This window comes from Furipterus horrens, unplaced genomic scaffold (genome assembly GCF_987537825.1).
Source record: "Furipterus horrens unplaced genomic scaffold, mFurHor1.1.pri manual_scaffold_1, whole genome shotgun sequence".
NCBI lineage: Eukaryota > Metazoa > Chordata > Mammalia > Chiroptera > Furipteridae > Furipterus > Furipterus horrens.
This window is the reverse complement of record NW_028327171.1, coordinates 187,305,343-187,326,332: the sequence shown is the minus strand read 5'-3', so window position 1 is coordinate 187,326,332 and position 20,990 is coordinate 187,305,343. Positions and strand designations below refer to the sequence as shown.

Genomic DNA, 20,990 nt, shown 5'->3' with positions numbered 1-20,990 from the left:
CTCCTTTCATCTAAAAAAAAAAAAAAAAGGTCATTATTGTGGCCTAAATGCTAGTAGACAGGAGAATTGGGGAAATTACATGGGAGTCTAGAATTTTATTGCTTTCCTTAAGTTATCTTTATGATTATAAAAAGATGATTACATAGAGAGCATAGATCGTATCTGGAATGGGAAGAAAGTATGGAAACGTTTTATAACCTGTAAGTTAGAACGTAGGTGAGTCACACTCCGATTTAGTGTGCATTGAAGTCATCTGGGTGCTGGTTAAAAGTACCTGTTCTAGCACCTCACCCCAGTGAAGAAGTCTGTGGCGGGGCCCAGAAATCTGCATTTTGAAAAGAAGATCCTGATCCATGTGGTCTACATACCATGCTTTGAGACCTGAGATTGAAGATTGGGAACATTTTAGTATCTGGCCTTCCCTATGATTGAAGCTAGCGCTTCTCGAATAGTTGCCTTTGAATTATTTCATATCCCAAAGTGTACAGTGAACTCCTGTATACTACTAGTTCTTAGAATAACTGTACTCAATATTAACTATAATAATGAAGGGTGAGCTTAGTTTAATTATGGGTACTTTTAGAGGAATCATCTAATTGAACAAATTAGTTGGGCACTGATTTATAGAATTCTTACAGAATATGAAATTGCTTTATATGGTCAGGGATGAAACCCCAATGATTTCAGTAATAGAGTAACTGCCTTCAGGACTTGCGAACAACCTCAGTGATGGCAGCCCACAGTAAATGCCTTGTTAATACTTGTACATTATTACTTAGAGAGTTTGCTAATGATTATACTAATATATTTATTCTACCCAAATTTATTGAATATACACTGTGTGCAAGGCATCTGCCAGGCTTTGTAAAGAGCACAGAAAATTGTATAAGACTCAGACCCTGGTCTAAAGCAACTCTCAGTTTATAAAATTTGACGTTGCTTATGCCTGCAAGGACTCTGGAGTCATAAATAATTACTTTTCCATGGGTAATTTATGACCACTTAAATTCAATGCACATTGGAGAATAAAAGAACAAATGTTAGGAGCGACAGTTTTTAGGACACATGCTTCCTATTTCTCTTCATCTTTCCCACGTGCCACAGTGTATGTTTCTACTTCTTATTACAGGGTTGGAGTGGCCTTTTGTAAAAAAGAGAAAGTCGTAAAAAGCAGAAATAAAGAGACTGCAAATGCCATCTCCAATTTCTTTCCCTGTTATATTTCATGACAGGTCTTCCCTCTGTCTATTATTTCTCTGTCTTATATGGGACAGCCTGCTGTGGAGTGGAACGCAGTAAGGCCTATGGTCCTAACTGAATGAGAACTGGCTGAAACCTCCATTCAGGAGAAATGCTAGAATCTTCACACATGCTGGCTCATTGAAAAATAAATAAAGGCTTTGAAGAAGCACTACTTGCAGTGTGGCCTGAGTATTGGTCCGGGAGCTTTTGTCTTACTTGCTGTGGTAAGAGTGAGCATTCAGAACCTCTTAGAGAAATTTGATAGAGCAATTTCATGCCTCCTAAATTTAATAATAAAATAATTGAGTTTATCATTTGTTTATCTTTTTTTCATTTTATTAGTTTATTTTTTATTGCATTTTACAAAACTATTGGCTTATGATGGATTTGAAATGATATAATTTTAAAAAAACTGGTCCTTCACCACAGATAGTTTGAGAAGTTTCATGTAAGTGACTTTTCTTGATTCAGAAAGTGTTCAGTGTTTCTTCCCCCACATTAGTTCTATTTTACCTTGAAAAGTTCTGTCAGATCAAACTTCAAACTCCTGGATATTAATTTTTTTAGCCAATGTGTGATACAGGAAAACAGAGACTTTTCTTCTATTAAAAAATCATTAATTTCTTAAATAGCCCTAAAACTACACACTTTGAAAACTAAGTTCAAGTGCTCCCAAGATGAAAATTTTTGAAAGAAAAGTGGTTTTTAAAAAGGAAGTTTTTGTCATTTTAAATCAAAGCTTTGTATTAGCCAAAGTATTATATTAAATTTCTATTTAGTGTATTAAGCAGTTTGGCAGGCTAAAACTTCAAAACTTAAAAATGTAAATAACGAGTGCTGGCTGGTGTGGCTCAGTGAATTCAGTGAAGGCCTGCGAACCAAAGGGATGCCAGTTCCATTCCGAGTTGGGGCACATGCCTGGGTCGCAGGGCCAGGTCCCCAGCTGGGGGCGTGCGAGAGGCAACCGCACATTGATATTTCTTTCCCTTTCTTTCTCCCTCCCTTCCCCCTTCTCTAATAATAAATAAATAAAATCTTTAAAAATTGTAAATAAGGAGAATTAACATTTAAAATTATTCATGTCAGGGTGCTTGGCTGATTCTGTCTACTGAGTAAGCTCTGACCCAGTAGAAAGATGCATGAGCTTTTAAGTCAGCCAGGCTAACAGACCATCGCCCTGGACTTCAGTCATCTTGCCTTTAAAATGAAGCTGTCTATCAAACGGAGGGGTCAGACCACTTATAATGGCCTATATGTCTATGAATTTCATTCTGTAGTCATTTTAGACTACTTGTATTTCAACTTTTAAAAAGTTAATTTTTGGAAATTAAGTAAGAACTCCTCCTTTGTATACTAAGTATTTCTTGATAGAATCCTTTCTTGTCAAGTAAGATGAAAATTAGGCAATTCATTTCGTCACAAGGTACAGAAATTAAAAAGAAGAATGGCAAAGTTAAAACATTTTATAAAAGTAGAGAAATGAAAGTAATGGTTATTCTAGATGTCCTTGAACTGTAAAAGTAGGTGTTAGTATGAAAGACAAATATAGTGAAATTGACACTTACATGGGAGATGCCTGAAGTTCACATGAAAAGGGATTTATTAGAGACCCTACCCACCTTTTTCCCCCATCTTATCAGTGAACCTGAACCTTTTCCCTTTCTAATTTTTTAGGTGTAACCCAGATGTTGATCAGGGACACCTCGCTGTCCAAACAGATATGACTGGCTGGAAACGACATGCCACATCTTGTGCAAAGTCGAATTTTTTCCTAGTAATTCAAAAGAACTCCTAGAGATTTAAGTTTTTCATTGGCTGGCTCCAAAACCATGTTCCTGCTACATTCATTTTGTTTATGTGTCTGCTTCCCCCTCTTCCTTCCTAGCCTGCTGACTCTGTTCCCGTCTAAATGTACACCTGTGCTCTGGGGTGCAGGGCCCATGTCCTCTCTCCACTCTCCTCATCCTCACCCTTTCTTCTGAGCTCCAAATGTCTCTCACTCTATTTTATAGAGCAGTGCAGTGCCGTCCATCCCAAATTCACTGTTGACCCACCACTGCCTAGCAATGGCTGAACACAGAGGCCTCTGAGGCTTTTAATGGGACCTACCCTCCTTAGAAGACTAGTTGGACCTAAACCAGTATTTTTTCATACTGGTAAACCACAAAATTTTATTTTAACCAGGTTTGATAATTGGTAGTTTGTGGTGATTGCAACAGGGAACTAGACCAGGCCACCTGCAAGCTTTTTTCATAAAGGGCCAGATAATAAATATTTTAAGCTTCAATGGCTACATATGTTCTTTGTCACAAATACTCAACTCTGCTTTTATAATTCAAAAGTAGCCATAGATAATATGTAAACAAATGAATGAGGCTGTTTCAATAAAACTTTATTTACAAAAGCAGACCAAAATTATGTGACTACCATATTTTTAGAAGTATTGCCTATTTAAGAATACAGGTCCCACCCTTACTGGCATGGTTTAATTAGTTGGGTATCATCTGTAAAGTGAAAGGTCGCTGGTCCAATTCCCCATCAGGGCACATGCCTGGGTTGTGGGTTTGGCCAGTCAGTGCGTGTATGAGAGACAGCCGATTGATGTTTCTCTCTCACACCAATGTTTCTCCCCCCCTTCCCCTCTCTCTAAAAAAAAATAAATAAAATCTTTAAAAAAAATGTATATTAAAAAAAAAAATACAGGCTCCCCCAATCCCCACCCCTGCCAAACTCTAAAGTGCTTGTTTATATATAAGCTATAACTGGCATGTAAATACGGTTTTTAAGTAATTTTTAAAGATTTTATTTATTTATTTTTAGAGAGAGGGGAAGGGAGGGAGAAAGAGAAACATAAATGTGTGAGAGAAACTTTATTAGTTGCCTCTCACATGCCCCAAACTGGGGACCTGGCCCACAACCCAGGCATGTGCCCTGACTGGGAATTGAACCAAAGACTTTTTGGTTCATAGGCTGAAACTCAATCCACTGAGCCACACCAGCTAGGGCAGTTTATTGTTTTGTTTTGTTTTATTTTTGCTTAATCTGTTGCTTTGGGTGAAATGCAAGTCATTTCTAAATATTCATTTAAAAGTAGTACCTCTCAAAGGTAATATTACTTAATCTGAGTTACTCTAAAAGCAATCACATTTTGTTACTTTTAAAAAACAAATTTCTAATGATTTCATTGGTCTTATCTCTAAAAAGTGTAAATTTGTGAAATGGTCTTATATATTTTGTTTTGTTAGTCTATCCTGAATTTACATAATATTTAATGCAAAGCAAAAATCTGTACAAGTGCAATCAAATAATGCATAAGGCAAAGGTATTCAAGTGACAGCATGTATTGTTATTTGCTGTGAATGTGTAAAGAGGATACTGTACCATTTTTTTTCAGGATTGCTTTGAGATGATTATTTTCAATCTTTTTGCCATGTATCTGCAAAACTTTTTCAGTGTGCATCTCCAAAATGTGCATCTCATTTATTTATAAATTACATACTGGAACTACTATCATTAGCTACTATTTCAAGGCACAATATACTAAGGGTGAGGCTCTTCATTTATCTTAGTCTTACATAACCAAGGTGGATAATAGACTTCTGATGATTTTCCTCTGTTTTGGCCAAGCTCTTGTCAGATCTGATTAAACTTGTCATTACTTTTACCTTGTAATGTGGGTGATAGAAAGCATTTACTAGGAGTAGAAGTGTCAGCTTTGTGAATTCCCCATTATTTATGTGGGTTCCTTGCAAAAATCTCGCTTATTTTAGAGTGCTTTTAGTTTAAGGGTACATGTTACAATCTATAAATCGACTTGGCAGGCCCATCGCTGTACCTCGCGGTGTCCTCCAGGGTGAATGAATGGAGCCAGGGCGAGCCCCCCACCGCCACCCCCCCAGCACAGTGGAAGCCCCTCTCCTCCCTGAGGGCATCTCCTATACTGTGAGGCCAGATCCTCTGTGGAGCTGACAGAAGTTAAATACCAACCAAAATGTTCTCCTTTTTAAAGAAAAGAAATATAAAGGAAGGTTCCAATATTTTCTTCCCATATCAAAATGGATTGTGCATCTATATAAACCTCTATATATATGAGACCAAAATTGATAAAAATATTATTTTTTAATTTAAATTTTAATGCTTTATTTGTGATTTAGCTTTTGTTTTGTTTATTTTTTGTTTACCCAGCTCATTTTTGGGATAGAGCCTGGGTAATGTTTCTTTCAGTCTTCCATAGTTCTAGCCATGTTTCACACTGTAGGTGAGCCTAACATGTACACATGTTTTGCTCTGAAATAGGCTCAAGGAATATTTAGTAATGATTACTTTATTGTCCATCTTGCTCAGAATGGGTGGCATATAATCTTTCCCTGCCTTTTTGATAATCTTAACAAATTATTTGCTTGGGTCTTATCAGTTTATTACCCTTTATTTATAGCATCTAAATGGAGCCGCACTATTTAAACTATATCCTTTAATTTTTAAAGTTAATTTCTTTTTGCTCTCAATCTACTATCTAAGTTCGTCATACCTCTCAACATAACATTCTTTTTTGTATTTTTAACTATTTGTATTTATTTATTTTTAGAGAGAGGAGAAGGGAGGGAGAAAGATAGGGAGAGAAACATCAATGTGTGGTTTCCTCTTGTGTGCTCCCAACTGGGGACCTGGCCTACAACCGAGGCACGTGCCCCAACTGGGAATCGAACTGGCAACCCTTTGGTTCTCAGGCCGTTGCTCAATCCACTGAACCACACTAGCCAGGGCAGAACATTCTTTTTAGTTCATCATTTATGTCCCTGATAAAAGTATTAATTTTGAGAGTTTGAATTTTCTGCCCCCTAGGGGCACTTTTATATACTTGCATGATAAAGTAGATTGGACAATGCAGGCCCTTGGGGATTAGGATGGACAAAGGTGAGCTCTTGGTCCAGGACAGGTGCAAGAGTGTGGTACTGATGCTTTTCACTGATGGCACATGGATAAGATGTCCATAAAAGAGCACTATTAACTGCTCCCAAGGATGTCCCTGGATGTAAAGAGAAACAACTAACAGCCATTCCCTTTTCTAGAGAAGTTGTATCACCCATTTGATTGAACAGAAGAGTGTCTTCAATCCTGGCTGTGAAACCAAGTCCCCAGGGAGCTTCACAGAAATTCTGAGGCCAGTTAGAGTCTCATGGTTGGGACCAGGCATCTGTATTTGTAAGGGCTCCCCAGGTGGTTTCATTGCATAACCAAGGTAGAGGTATCATTCAAGATGCTTACAAGTTGATTAGGTCAGTAGAAGGAAAAGAAAAAGTGGGAGGTTCAGTGAAGGTGAAGGAACTCAATAATAAAAAAGAAATTACCCCATTGTAACATGGAACAGGTTGGAAAAAAACATTTGTAGCTGCAAGTTGAGGTAGAAACAGCCATCCTCTTTGCTTAACTGTTTATTGATCAGAGTGAGGGTTAAGATATTGGCGGAGAGAACTAAAGAGTTATGAATTGATCCAAGAATTCTGAAGGGCTTTGAGGCCTTTGGCTTTGGAAGAGTGAGACTTTTTGACAAACACTTCTAACCTCAGATGATCTTTGGGGGCCTTTTCATCACCTGATGTGCACACTTGCACATGGGTGCTCTAATGTGGCCAAAAATACCTGATACCTTATAAGGATGCCTTATCCTTAGAAGGTTTATTTGGCTTTGGAGATGTGCCAGGGCTTTTTGCCTAACAAAGAAATTGCAGTGAAACTGTTTTAATCTGCTGCTCTTGATCTTTATCATATATTACTCTGCTTGTCACAGAAGAATCTCAATCTCAAGCCAGACTGTGCGGGCAGGGAGCCTTCCCTTTCTGTAGTGCCAGGGTCTGATGAAAAATATCTTAAGCCCAATAAGCATTGATTGAGCATTTGTCAGTGACCTCTACAAACTCTGCTTTTGTTGTAGGAAGCAGTGCAAGTATTGATTAAGCACTCGGCTGATGTCAATGCGAGGGACAAGAACTGGCAGACCCCCCTCCACGTCGCAGCAGCCAATAAGGCTGTCAAGTGTGCAGAAGTGATCATTCCCCTGCTGAGCAGCGTCAATGTCTCCGACCGAGGGGGCCGCACAGCCTTGCACCACGCAGCGCTGAACGGCCACGTGGAGGTGGGTGTCTTCCTCACTGGGAACAAGAATCCTCCCTACAGACTTTTATAGCCTCAAGTGCCACCTAATATTACTGCTGAGACTTTTGCAGATGTGATGATAATATTTGTACATGAAACAGTAGGCAGTTATATTTATGTTTAAATTTAGAGCCACAGAGAATTGAAAAAGTCGCTGTCACCTCAGTCTTTTTCTCCTCATACACGCACCACAGTGTTGGCTGTGACGCCATCTTCCTACTTTGTTTGAACTCCAGGTCTCTGACCTGCCTTGACATTAATTTGACTCAGATCACCTGCAGGTGGTGAGGGGCCCTCACCATTACACAGTGTACATTTGATTTCATTATTGGTTATCTTTCAGATGGTCAATTTACTCTTGGCCAAAGGGGCAAACATCAATGCGTTCGACAAGAAGGATCGGCGTGCTCTGCACTGGGCAGCATATATGGGTAAGGATTCCATGAATGGAAAGCAAAATGCATATGACCTTAATTAAAGAAGCCACGGGTCTCTCTTTGGCCATATAGATTTTTCCTGGGCAAGTCTGACTTCTTTTCAAGCTTGGGATTCAATTGACTTAAGATTTAGTTCGTTTTACAGGCATGCCTCAAACACTCTAGTTGAGAAATTGCTTTGCCAGAGATTAATTTCTTCTGCAAAGAGGAGGAGGGTTGAATCATGGCCTGGACCTCATTGAATATGTTTTCAATCTGCATTGGAAAGCTGCACAAATTGTGCTTATTTTACCATGTTATGGAAGCAAGATAAGGTGTTTAAAAGGAAAGAGGACTGGCTAGCAAAGCAAGGACATAAATTCCACTTGTTTTTATTTATATGTTTTTTGAAAGAAACAAAAAAGAAGGAAGGAGGGACAACCCCCTTGCTGCTGCGTAGGTTGAAGTGACAGAGTCATGGATTTTCCTACTTCTCCACCTCCAGCAAAGCTGAGGACTGCAGTCCTTGCTTCTGCCAGCTCAGCTAGGGGAGATGAAGAAATTACATTTCTCTATTTTTCCTTTTCACTTTTGTTGGTGCAAATACCACTGACAAATTGTAGACTTTTTTGAGTTTATTCTCAGTGTAGTCCTGTGGGAAATGAAGATCCTTCCTCTGTGTTTCTAATTGGAGAACATCTTGCAATTAGAAAAGCAGACAGGATTCTATCAGCACCAAATTATAAACAACTTAAATGCTCATCCACAGGAGATTGTGTTGGTGAATTATGGAAGATCTACACAATGCAACACTGGACAGGAACTACACTGATGATGTAATTAGTACTTATTAACATAGGAAGATTCTGTGATATGTTAAGTGGAAACAGATTATAACAGTATGAAAACTATGATCCTCATTTTAAAAACTATACAATGAAAACAACTTATTATACACTGAAATGTTCATTGATTATCTCCAAGGATTGGTGATTATATATAATTTTGATTTCCTTTTAATACCTTTTGGCTTTTTCTGAATCCTTTTTAACAGGCATACAGGCCTTTTATCTCATTAAAATAACATTAATTAAGGGGAGAAAAAGAGAGTGGGTTGGAGCATGGATGAAATAAATTTTGTGCTATAGATGAGCCTGAATGAATCTTTGGGCTTAAAAAAAACAGAATCTTAAGATTTTGTAAGCATCATCATTTTTAAGGTGATAAAGAATTATGAGTTGACTAAAGCAGGTTGGATGTCTGCATGGTGCTTGTAGGACCTGAGCCAGTGAACGTTTCCCAGATCAATGTAGGCAGAGCACATACTAAGCTAGTGTGAGACGGGACTCAAAAGAGCGGGGTTTCAAGTTTGTTCTTTGCGGATGTATCCTTCAACATTTGTGTAGAATTGCTTTAAAAAAGCGAAGTCATCATTTTGTATGTCATCAGGATTCAAGTAGGAAAGAAATATAGTTGACTATCTTTAGGAAATGAAGGACAAAACCTGGACAAAAGATGGCACCACTTATGCTTAAGATAGCAGCACTAGAAAATGAGTAATTTTTTCCATATACAAGTCTTCAGGGAAAAGAGTGAAATTTTAATAAAACAAGCCAAGACCAAACTCTGTCTCGCTGTCTCTCTTTCTCTCTCTTTCTCTCACACACACATACACACACCTCTCTCTCTCTCTCTCACACACACACACAATCTCTCTCTCACATACACATACACTACACACACATTTTAGACCCAAGAGTCAGTATTCATCTTCTATTCTTCAGTTATCAACCATGATCCTGAAGCGTCAAACCATCTTCAGTCACAAAATAAAGGTCAAAGGTCAAATATGTTTATCATATTATATATACGGATATAGGGAACAAAGGAAAATATTCTAAAATATATGCCAACAGGAATTGAAACTAGAAGGGTTTTCTGTTTAGCCAGTAATTCACAAGGATACTTTTAAGTCAAACCATATGAAATTGCCATTTCTGTGGGCCAAAAAAGAAAAGAAAAGGTCAAACATCAGCCATTTCATATAATTTAAAAATTAATCTGGAGTCATTCTGATTAATTGATTTTTTTTTCTTTCATTAGTCTTCCAAACAAAATTGCCATTGTTGGGCTTTTCAGTGAGGAATGGTAATTGGTTTCAAAAGTATTGCTTTCATTTTAACATTTTTAAGGCTGTGGTATTAGCATATTACAGGACCTTGTTGTTCTTTATTTGGAAACAGGAATTTCTTCTACAAGATCTTGAAGACAAGGCTCACATATGAATCATCTTTTTTTTTTTTTATTTTAACCCACATCATTTACATAAAGTCTGACACATAGTAGGTACTCACTAAATATTTGTTGAATATTTCCATGAACTAGCTTTTTATAAATAGGTCCGCTAAATGCTGGTTGGCAATAAAAGCTAATAGCGATAATTTAGGTGGAATGAATTGTCAAATTGTCCTGTAAAGGTTAATGATGTTTTCTGTTGCTTGCTTTGTAAAGGCCACCTGGACGTTGTGGCATTGCTCATTAACCATGGCGCAGAAGTGACATGCAAGGATAAGAAGGGTTACACCCCACTGCACGCCGCAGCCTCCAATGGACAGATCAATGTTGTCAAACATCTCTTGAATCTAGGAGTGGAGGTGAGCTACAATTCATGCATTATGCCGTGATGTATTTGTGGACTTTCTGCTGTCCTGAAGTGAAATACTATGTATTTCTGGGTCTTCTTTTGTACTGAAATTAAGTCCTGTTTGCATTTTAATTCAAGAGGAGAAAATCCCTTCTTTTATATACCTTATCTTTGAGTTTTCATGGGCAACTGGTGGAGGATGATGAGGGCATCTAATTACAGGAAAACCAGAAACACACTAGCTTTCTAAATTATAATAGATAAATAGTTTTATATATGTATACATATAAATATATACACAAAAATGGAATTTATTTAAAAAATTGTGTATTTATTCTTACATGTTTAAACTTTAGTCAAGTTCAAAGTACTCTCCATTTGATGCAATACACCTATCGAGTGAGACCTTTTTCCACTGCTCAAAACAGATTTTGAACTCATCAATTCTGATGCCTTTTCATGCTTCTGCTGTTTCTTGTTTCACCTCTTCCATGTCAGCAAAACATTTCCCTTTGAGGACTTTTTTTTTTACTTGGGGAAACAAAAAAGAGTTGCTCAGGGCAAGATTGGGTGAATAGGGAGGCACCTGGGTCATGATGTTTTTGGTTAAAAACTGCTGAACACTCAGTAAGGTGTGGGCATGTGTCCTCCTAAATCACCCATCACGAAATGGGTGAACACTTTGAAAGAGTCTTCAAAAAAATTCACTGAAGCAGAACACAGCTGGTACACTGATACAGATGGGTTCCTGGGACACTCATCTAGTGGGGGAAGCCTGTACTACAAGGGGCCCACCCTCCATAAGATAATTTGGGTTTTTTTGGTGGGGGGGATCCTCCCTTATATGTATATATATGTATAACTTTTTATATCACAACAGATTGAGAAATAGTTTTATATATACATATATGTATGTATATATATACACACACACACAGATACATGTATATACATATATTACCTATTAATCAGTCCTTTTTTAGTAGACTGGCTAGGATGCTTCTCCCCACCTACAGAATCGAGCCTCTAAATTGTGGCTTCTAAGCAGAAATGAGTGAATGAATGGCAGGAACAAATAGCAGGAGCGTCCAGTGCTGAGCTGTAGAAGTCAGCCCTACCTCTTCAAGTAGCAGAACAGGAGCAGCAGTGAGACAGGAACATCTCTGTCTCTGGAGGAAAATAAAATCAAATTGCACTACTGAGACCATGCTAGTGAAACCCAACAGTCAGGGCAGCAGAAGGAGCCGTGGCCTAAACACCTGGGACAGCTTCCTGCTCCTGCTGTCGAATGAGGCCTGCTGGGGTGGCAGACAGCAGCCACACCCAGAGTGGCTTCTGAGCCCAGCTTCTGAGTTGAGGCTCCACAGTGCCTCCCTGTGCACCTCCCACCCCTTTCTCCTCAGGTTCCCTGTTGAGTTTCAGGCCTTTTTCTTGCTCTCTGATTCAGTTCGCCTCTGGCATTTCCAGACAGCTTTGCCTTTCATGTTTTAATCCCTTCCGTAGCCCAAAATGATCTCTCCACAACTGAAACCTCTAACTCACTCTTCCTCTGCAATGCACTTTTTGTCACATTCACTTTTTGCTGGTCTTTACCTCCAGTGACAAGCATTTCCAGAACCAGCACAATAGGACAAGAGTAAGCCCTGAATAATTATGTTGACAGGTGGATGTTTTCTTTCTCTGGCCCAGCCGTTAGGCTTTTCAAGGGAAATGGGGTAAATTGGCTCCAGTGAGTTTAATCACCCTGTTTTGACCTCATTCGCAGATCGATGAAATCAACGTCTATGGAAACACGGCCCTTCACCTGGCCTGCTACAATGGGCAGGACGCTGTAGTTAATGAGCTGACCGACTACGGTGCTAATGTGAACCAGCCCAACAACAGTGGGTTCACCCCTTTGCATTTTGCTGCTGCCTCCACACATGGTGCTTTGTGTCTTGAGTTGCTAGTGAATAACGGGGCAGATGTTAACGTCCAGGTATGACACTCTCAGGTTCTTCCTCTTAGTTTTAAAAACCTTTGCATTGAGCCTCTGTTTGAGCAAAATCAACTGCTGTAAATTATGTCATGTTTGAATGATTTGTAACTCTGAGGATCCTGACTCCCACAGCCTCATCCTGTATGAGGATGCAATAGAAGCTTAGCTGCGGGAGTGGTGGGACCAGCTGGAAGGCACTGGGCTTCTAGACACGTGTCTTTGGTAGCCCAGTGAATGTTCCAGAGGAAATACTGGGTCTCAAGGATGTTGACTTGGTCTAGATTCTAATACTGAGGTGAATGTTGAGCTGATAGAACCAAGCTTCTGAGAATTGAAAGGAAGGCCTGAGATCAGGTCTCCTCCCAGCCCTGGCCTTGGCCCTCCAAGGTGTTTGTCAAATGCCTTCGCCAGAATGGCTTCAGTGATTTAACATTGACCTGGTCCTAATGGTGAGTCTTTTTATTCAACAAACTTACTGAGGACTACCTAGCTCCCTCTGTTTGGTACTAAGGGAGTACTCCAAGATGAGATGTGATCTCTGCCCTCAAGGAATTTACCATATGGTAAGGAGATAATGCACTCGTAATGAAGAGGCAAGAGAAAAAGTGCTGAGTGGCATGAGAGCGTCATAAGGCTTTGCAAGCTACAAGAAGCCAAGTGTTGGCTTGTTTTGTGTTTGGAATCAAAAATGGAGATGGCTTTTGAGCCAAGACTTGGAAGATTGATATCAGTTGAGATGAGGAGGGATAAGAGATTGTGAGAGAAGATATTCTAGATAGAACAGCATGAGGAAAGGTGTTGGGAGATCTGGAGAGGAAAAGTTCTGGGTAAACTTTAGGTGACTAGTCAGCTTCTGTAACCAATAACCAAGAGGAACTTATACATATAGTCTTCAGGATGCTGGTGATACCACTTAAGTGCATTTAGATTATAGTGTGATATCTTAATGTGTACTAGGTGACCTGGACTCACCCTCAGCGTCCCTTCTTCCAAGCACCGGGAATCCTAAAGCAAGGTCCTAGTGTATTCTGCTTCTGCTTTTGAAAAATTATTTTTAAGATTTAATTTCAGGAACATTGGGTCAATCTATTTTCATGATCTTCTCTATTTACTATTAAAAATTTTCATATTTTTCTTATAATTTCTGATAGTGGAGAAATATGGGACAGATTTTCAGAATAGCAATTTACTCATATTTTGCTGGAATAGAGTACAAATCACGTGAAAGAAAGCAGCCGAGAACCAACTGAAATGTGAACTGACGAAGGGATTGGGTTTCTCTACTGGCTAAGGGCTTCGGGCTTCCTAGGCTGTGAGGGCCACTAAACATTACAGAGGTCCTGTGACCAGAACTGGGCGTTAGAAACAGTCATCTGGCCACAAAACACCAGAGACAGAAAATGTAAAGGAAAAAAACATATATATGACTACATAAAATTTTAAACTTTTATATGATTAAGAAAACAAACAAAAGAAATTTTAAAAGCACCAAAACTCTAACATACACTTGAAAGAGGAGCAACTCAGGGAAGTTTTTTTATACAATATGCATGTTAAGCAAAGATAATATACTCACTATATAAAAAGATCAGAAAAATAAAAAAGTTTGATAACCTACTAGAAAATATTCTCATGAGAGAGAATGCAATATTTATTAAATCTATAAAAATATTCAGTATCACTAGTAATTAGAAAAATGCAAACTAGTACATAAATATTTTTCCCTTAATATTGGATAATATAAAAAAAACTAATAATAGCCAGTGATATCAATGAAAAAATTAAAATGCTATAAATAAATATGATCACTTTTTATTTTAAAAAGTTATGTGTCTAGTATTTTAGTATGTGCATAGAAAAAGAAAAATATCTGAACTATATGCCTTTATGCTAGCAACAGTTATGCAGAGAGGCAAAATTATTAATTTGGGTTTTTAGTTTCTTTTTCATATGTTTGTTTTAATCTTCTGATTCTGATGCAATGGACATGTGTTATTTTTCTATCCAAAAGAAAAAAAAAAAGCTCTCTTTATTTTAATAAAAAGAAGATTCAGGTAGAGTGGGCCTAGGGATGGGACGTCTAAAGGATAACTAGAAGTAAAACAAACAAACAAAAAAACCTGGCATAGGTAAGAGGTAATGAAGACAGGCAGGGGAATGGGGACAGCTGACAGAAGGAAGTGGCTTTGCTGAAAGAAAATCAACAGGGTTTGGTTGAACAAGAGATGGAGGAGTTGAAGATGAGTGGAAGAATTGAAAACTGGCTTAGAGATGCAGTACAGAATGGTGGTGAAGTGTTCAGCTCTAGGGAGGACTGCCTAGATTCCATCCTAGCCTTGACTTTCAGTAATTGTATAATCATAAACAACCTCTCTGTATGTCTCTATTTATTTACCTGTAAAATTAGGGAAACAGTATTATCTTCATGGACCAGTTTGAGGAGTAGACAAGTTATTGCATATAAATTACTTACAACAGTGTCTTCCACATAGTAAGTACTCAATAAATGATTCTTGTTATTTGGGAGGCTTTCGGAGAAACATTAGGCTGGGAGGTAAAACTGTTGAGTTTAGTTTTTGAGAGGCTGACTTTGAGCCTTTCGTACACCCAGTCTGGGTCAACCAGTGTGGAAAATGCGATGATTTAGTGTGGGTAGTGATAGAGAACAGAAGAAAAAAATTAGGTTGCCTCATTCACATGGAGATGATTGATCATTGAAACTGGGAGAAAAGGATGAGATCACCCAAGGAGAGAGTACATCATAGCGAGATTAGAAAAGGGAATGCGGGACTCCAGCAACCCTTTACTCTTAGAATCAGGAGGGGAACAAAGAGCCAGAGGAAGGGATGAGAAAAGAAGAGTTAGAGAAGAAAGGAAGGAAATGGAGGGGAGTGTAATGTCTTCATGAAGGTGGAAAGCAGGTAATAACAAAGAAGTGGAACAGATTAAGAGAATTTCAGAGTTCTACATCTTGTAAGTAGAGACCATCCAAGGTCCTAAGATGAAGGTCTTTGGGGGCATTGAAGGATCTGTGGCCCAAGGTGGAGGAAGAGTCATTGTGTGGGATTGAAGTCAGAGGGGATGGTGGTGAGAAGACTAACAGGTGAGCAAACCCTCAATGTCCCTAGACTTGTGAACATTGCCATTTTGGTGTCTGAGGGACATCTCTGAAGCCTCCAAAGAAAGAAAAACCACTGAAGTTAAATAAAGTAGCTCTCTTCACCAACTTCCATTTAATTAATTCACATTGTTTTGTATTACCTCTTTAAACATGCTGACTGATGTGCACTGTGCTTGATCCCAAGGCTGGAAGGCCACTTTTTGACACACCTACCTACTGCTCCCAGTTAATTGACTAGTGGTCAGTTCAGATTTGGTTAGGGGCTTCAGCTATATATGGTGCATATATGGTTTATGGTAGCCTTCTGTTCCCTACAAAATGGACCTGCAAAGCAGAGTTACTTAGTTTTAATATTTAACTTTTCCTGTGGACTGTTAATCATCAGTAGAATATAAGAAATAGCACTTTTAAAACCTGACACTTGGGTTTATGTGTTCCCTAATCTATGTAAATGGGATTTTGAATCAAATCTTAGCCTTCTCACTCAGTCTCCCTACATCTACTCTGTCTACATCCTCCAATTTCCTAAGTCCCTAGAATCCTCCTTTGCTATTCCTGATGGCCTCCGGATACACAGATCTCCTAACATTTCCGCAGAGCTATTCTGTCTGACTCTGGAGGTAGCCTTCTCCTTGAAGTTGTTATCTCTCTCTACCACATTGCTCCTTGGATTTTGAAAGTGTTTGTAGATTTCAAGACAATTTGTATTTGTTTAAATTTTCTAAAGTTTGAGGGAAATCACATATTGAAATTTAGCCAATACCCACACACATGTTCACTTTGTTTTCCTCTATCTTCACAAAACACTAAAAGCAATATCTTCATGAGCAATAACAAGATAAATACTTAGATTGACCATGGCTTTGACCTTGTAATATTAGTTTATTTGTGATAAAATAATACAGACATAACACTTTATGCTACAATTCATTGAAAGTTTACTTGTATTTTGCAAATGGAAGAACATGAGAAAACAGAAAGTAATGTTTCTTCTCCATTGTAGACCACACTGTAATTTCTCTAGCATCTCAAGGCTCTTTTGGGAAGCATTCAAAGTGTTAAAGAAGGCCCTAAGTGCATAACCATGCCAGACACAACTTAGATAGATTCAGAAAATACCATTGCCAGGTTACCTACCTTCTGGGCACTAACATACACCCTTCCGTGGTCTCAATTCCTTTCTATTGGTGGGCCCTTAAGTCATTCAGCCCTAAGAAAGACTGTATTTGAAGCCCAGCACATGTCTGCTGAACTGTGGACCTGCTGCCTTCATTATATGTACCAGGATCAAATGATAGAATTAGGGTTGTTTTGCAGAGGTTGAAGGCGAAACTGGAGTAGGCAGTGATAGGGACATGGCACTTGGAACTTTGAAGAGCATGTAAGGAAAGGAGAGGAATGAATGTCTGAGACAATTATGTATCATATCTGGCCTTTAAAACCATTTTAAAAATGGGACTATGTATGGCCTTTTTGCAAATCAGGGTTTATGTTGCTCTCCCATTGAATTAGGAAAACCTTTTGGGTTTCTGACTGTATCTGGTTCGTTGTTCCCAGCTGACCTTAGTGTTATTCTATGAAGACTTGATTGCCCTTTAGTAGGGCCACTGAGCTATGTGACTCCAAGAGGCAGCATACCACAGAGAACACAATGCCTTAAACTTCCTGAGGAGTAAGGGTGTAAGTTTAGGGAAGGTTTTGTGAGATGTTGGGGGATGAGGAAGGAAGGCATCAGGGGTAGAAGAAAAGAATGAATTGATTTCTGAGGAAAACGGTGGTCAAGGAAATTGAAACACTCCATTAGGCCAAGGATTAATCTTCCTTGGATGATGCTCAACTCTGCCATGAAAAGAGTATTAATATTTGTCATAAAATAGTCTTAATTTTCATTTCTTTTTCTTCATGACTTGACTGAACTATGAATCAGTAAAAGAACTTTTTGCTTAATTAAACAAATCCTGAAAATAACAAGATTTTCCAAGCCATAAACTGATGTGACAATGCATGTAGAAATTGGAAGGAAATTAAGAATAAAATTGATAAAGGCAAGGCTTTGAATAAAGAGAAGAACTGAACATATCCTCTTCTTTGAGAATGCAAGAGATATTTTATTTTTGAAGTTCTCAGAACAGCAGCGGCAATGGCAAATCCCCCCATCTGAAAATTTCTTGGGCAGATATGAAACATTAGGATTCCTCATCTCAGCTTGAAAACTGCGAGGTGTAACTTGTAAAGGTGAAATAAAAAGTGTTGCCCTTTTGACCTTTATTAGTGTTCAATGTCTTTTTGAAATAGAGTTCCTTTTACATCCATAACATATTTTTCAAAACAGCCCCCAAATGACTGCCATGATACTCCCAATGCTTCCTGTCCCCACTCCCCCAACTCAACCCATATCCCAATGACCGGGATTCAGTGACAGATAAACCTAGAGATCTGCAAGGATAAACTTGAAATAAGCATCTCCACTCACCATAAAATCGTTTTTTGAATTTTACCTAACTTTGGTCATCTTATTTATTTGTCCCTTTACCAAAAGCTCAAACAGGCCAAGGAAGAAAAAAGGTGGGTGCTTACTATGCCTAAAATGGGACCAGCTTTGTAAACTACATTCTGTAGAAACCCAGTTGAATTTATTTGTATCATCTCTTTTTCTAGGAATGTAAAAGTGATTCTAAACTAAGATGTGCCATAAAAATAAGATTAATTGTACCTACAGAAGAGAAGGAAGGAAGGAAGGAAGGAAGGAAGGAAGGAAGGAAGGAAGGAAGGAAGGAAGGAAGGAAGGAAGAGAAAGAATGAAAGAAAGAAAAAGAAAAGGGAGAGAGAGAGACAGCCATTACTTCTGCTTTGGTTCACTGGCTGCAATTTAGTTAGTGACTTCCAGGGTTGTGATTGCTCCTTGGTAAAGCCTTTTAAACTGTTTTCTAGGCATGGAAAAGTGCTTAGTTAAATATTTATAACGATATCGTTTAAATACTGAAATATTTATAGCTTTATATATATTTAACGAAACGCTAATTAGTTATGTTTTCATATTAAATTTAAGAAAAAATATTGGAGCAAAAATTAAAGAAATAGCGCCACCTAGGGACAAGTTAATGTCAACTCTGCACTTTCTGTTTTCTTTCTCCTTAAGGGTCTTGGAGTGTCATCACTTTTTTTATTGGAGGGGGTGTGTTTTGAATCCTTCTTCCCAAGTAATTCCCAGGGCTTCAGTTAACTGCCGACACTTGTGACAGCCTGGACTCAGGCTCCCGAACCCGATCGCTTTTAGGCGCTCTCATTGCCCTGTGTCTCATGGTCGCTGATGGGCATCAGAACCTCATCATCCTGATTGCTGCTGCTTTTCCTCTAAAGTACCATTTCAGTCAACCTTCCAGTTTACTTTCGTCTTTCTTTCTCTGTCTGTTCTGATTTAGGTCATAATCATCTCAGATGGAGAAAAGATATTATTATTATTATTATTATTATTAATTATTTGCCATCTACCTGAGAACCTTTCACGATCAAGATCGTTTTTCAACCATAATGCAGTCACTGCTCCGATTCACTCTTCCCTTGGCAGACTGTACAAAACTCCTTTCTTCCTTTGTAAGGAATAGGCTTATATAATAAAATTCGCTGTTAAAACTTGGTGGTTTTATAAGCTCTTTTAGCCCACAGTCTAAAGCAGTGTGCTGTGCAAGTGACGCATGGGGCTCCCTTGACCCCAATTCTGATTCAGGAGGCCTGAGCCAGGGCACAGCATTCACAAGGATGACAAGAAACCCCGGCGACTTAGATGCAGGTAGTCCTTCATTCCCTCTGAGAAGCACTTCTTTAATTATTTGTTTTCCACGGTGGACTTTTTAAACAAAGAGCCATTTTAAAGCACAAGTATATGGGTTTTATCACAAAAATGAACTTGCATTTTAGAAACCACATATTTTAAACTCAGATTTAAGAAAAATGTTTCTCCTGAGACTTAGAAAAATAACAATTACATAGTTCTTTTTTTACAATACTTGAATGAAAGAATACATTCTCTCTATTGAGGATACCTTTGGTCTAAAATAACAGTGATTTTTTTTGGGGGGGGTAGTACTACTATAAGAAGAAATTGTGTAAATGACTAGTTCTTAATGAAATATATAGGACTTCTGTATGTAATATAATGATGATCAGTATATAGATACTATACATTTTTTATGATTTGGCTTAATCTGGGTCATGAAGTTCCATCACTTATATCTTAAATAATAAAGAGATGTATAAATTCAGCACACACTTCTAGGTGATCACTAAATGGCAATCTGCTAAGTAATTGCAGGCCTTAATCCTATGACTTCTTATGAGTTTAGTGAAACAGCGTTTCTCCTTTGCAACAATCAAAAGTATCATTTTCCTGTGGAATTAGAATGTAGGGAATGGTGGAGGATTCTAGGTTAGTTTTGAGAGTTGCAGTGATTAATAGCAATTTGGTCAACTTCAAGACAAACAGAGTTAACACATCATTTGTCTTTTTTCATGCACTATAGACAAAAGTTGAAAAAGATACCTTGGAGGAAACTTCCTTCATTAGTTGATTACAGAAGGTGAAAAAGCGTTCTGGATTATTTCTTCCAGTTGAAACCGGGTAGTTTAAAAATTATCAATATAACTAGAAATTTTTGCATTTCTTCTCTAAAATATTCACTTCTCTAGGCTTCTTTACAATGTGATGTTATGCAGTAACTTGAGATATAATACATACTTTATCTTTTGCTTTTAAAATTATCTTTGCCTCTGGTCATTTTTTCTCCTACTTAGGAAAATTTAAATTGATGTTTTCAGGGCATTGTCAGCAGTGTCCTTAGGGATGTTTCAGATTGATGTCACCAGTCCCTTGTTTCTCTCTCCCTTAATTTTTAGAGTAAAGATGGCAAAAGTCCACTGCACATGACAGCTGTCCATGGAAGGTTCACACGGTCGCAAACCCTCATCCAGAATGGTAAGTGATTCTTCTGCTGTGCCGTTATTTGAACAGTTTTCTGGTCTGAGTTTGGCCGTCAGTCATCTGAACTTGATGCTGCTCTGTTTTAGAATTTATTAAGCTCAGATTTACAGTTTCCTCTGACGTACTTTGCTAAAAGCTCTTAATCAGACATATCATCGCCATCCAGCTTAGGAGTGCCAAAATAAAGCCATTAAGTTTCACAGTCAGTTCCCAGTCAGTCAAAGAACATGTGAGTTTTGAAGCTAGAGATGATATACATACCTACACAGGCTCAAGATTCTGCACTTGAAAAATAAGCATTGTACATTTCCTAGCAGGTAATCTGAATTATTTTTAAATTTTAGAATTCACCATAGTTCCCTAAGTTAAAACTCATTGAGCTGCTTGGGCAGAGGTAGGAAAAATGAGGCAACTCAGAAGAAAATCAGGTAAATACGTGAGGTAAAGAACCATAAAAA

At 38.3% G+C, this 20,990-nt stretch overlaps 1 protein-coding gene across 1 annotated transcript in view; it reads left to right on the top strand.

The window, feature by feature from the left end:
* The window catches only part of ANKRD44 (ankyrin repeat domain 44), a 304,111-nt gene that overhangs the window by 177,729 nt on the left and 105,392 nt on the right, over nucleotides 1-20,990 (top strand). The window contains exons 5-9 of the mRNA XM_090282096.1: nucleotides 7,175-7,375; nucleotides 7,739-7,826; nucleotides 10,323-10,465; nucleotides 12,221-12,433; nucleotides 20,448-20,526. Of these exons, the coding sequence (XP_090138222.1) occupies nucleotides 7,175-7,375; nucleotides 7,739-7,826; nucleotides 10,323-10,465; nucleotides 12,221-12,433; nucleotides 20,448-20,526 (724 nt within the window). The remainder of the gene's footprint in view (nucleotides 1-7,174; nucleotides 7,376-7,738; nucleotides 7,827-10,322; nucleotides 10,466-12,220; nucleotides 12,434-20,447; nucleotides 20,527-20,990) is intronic.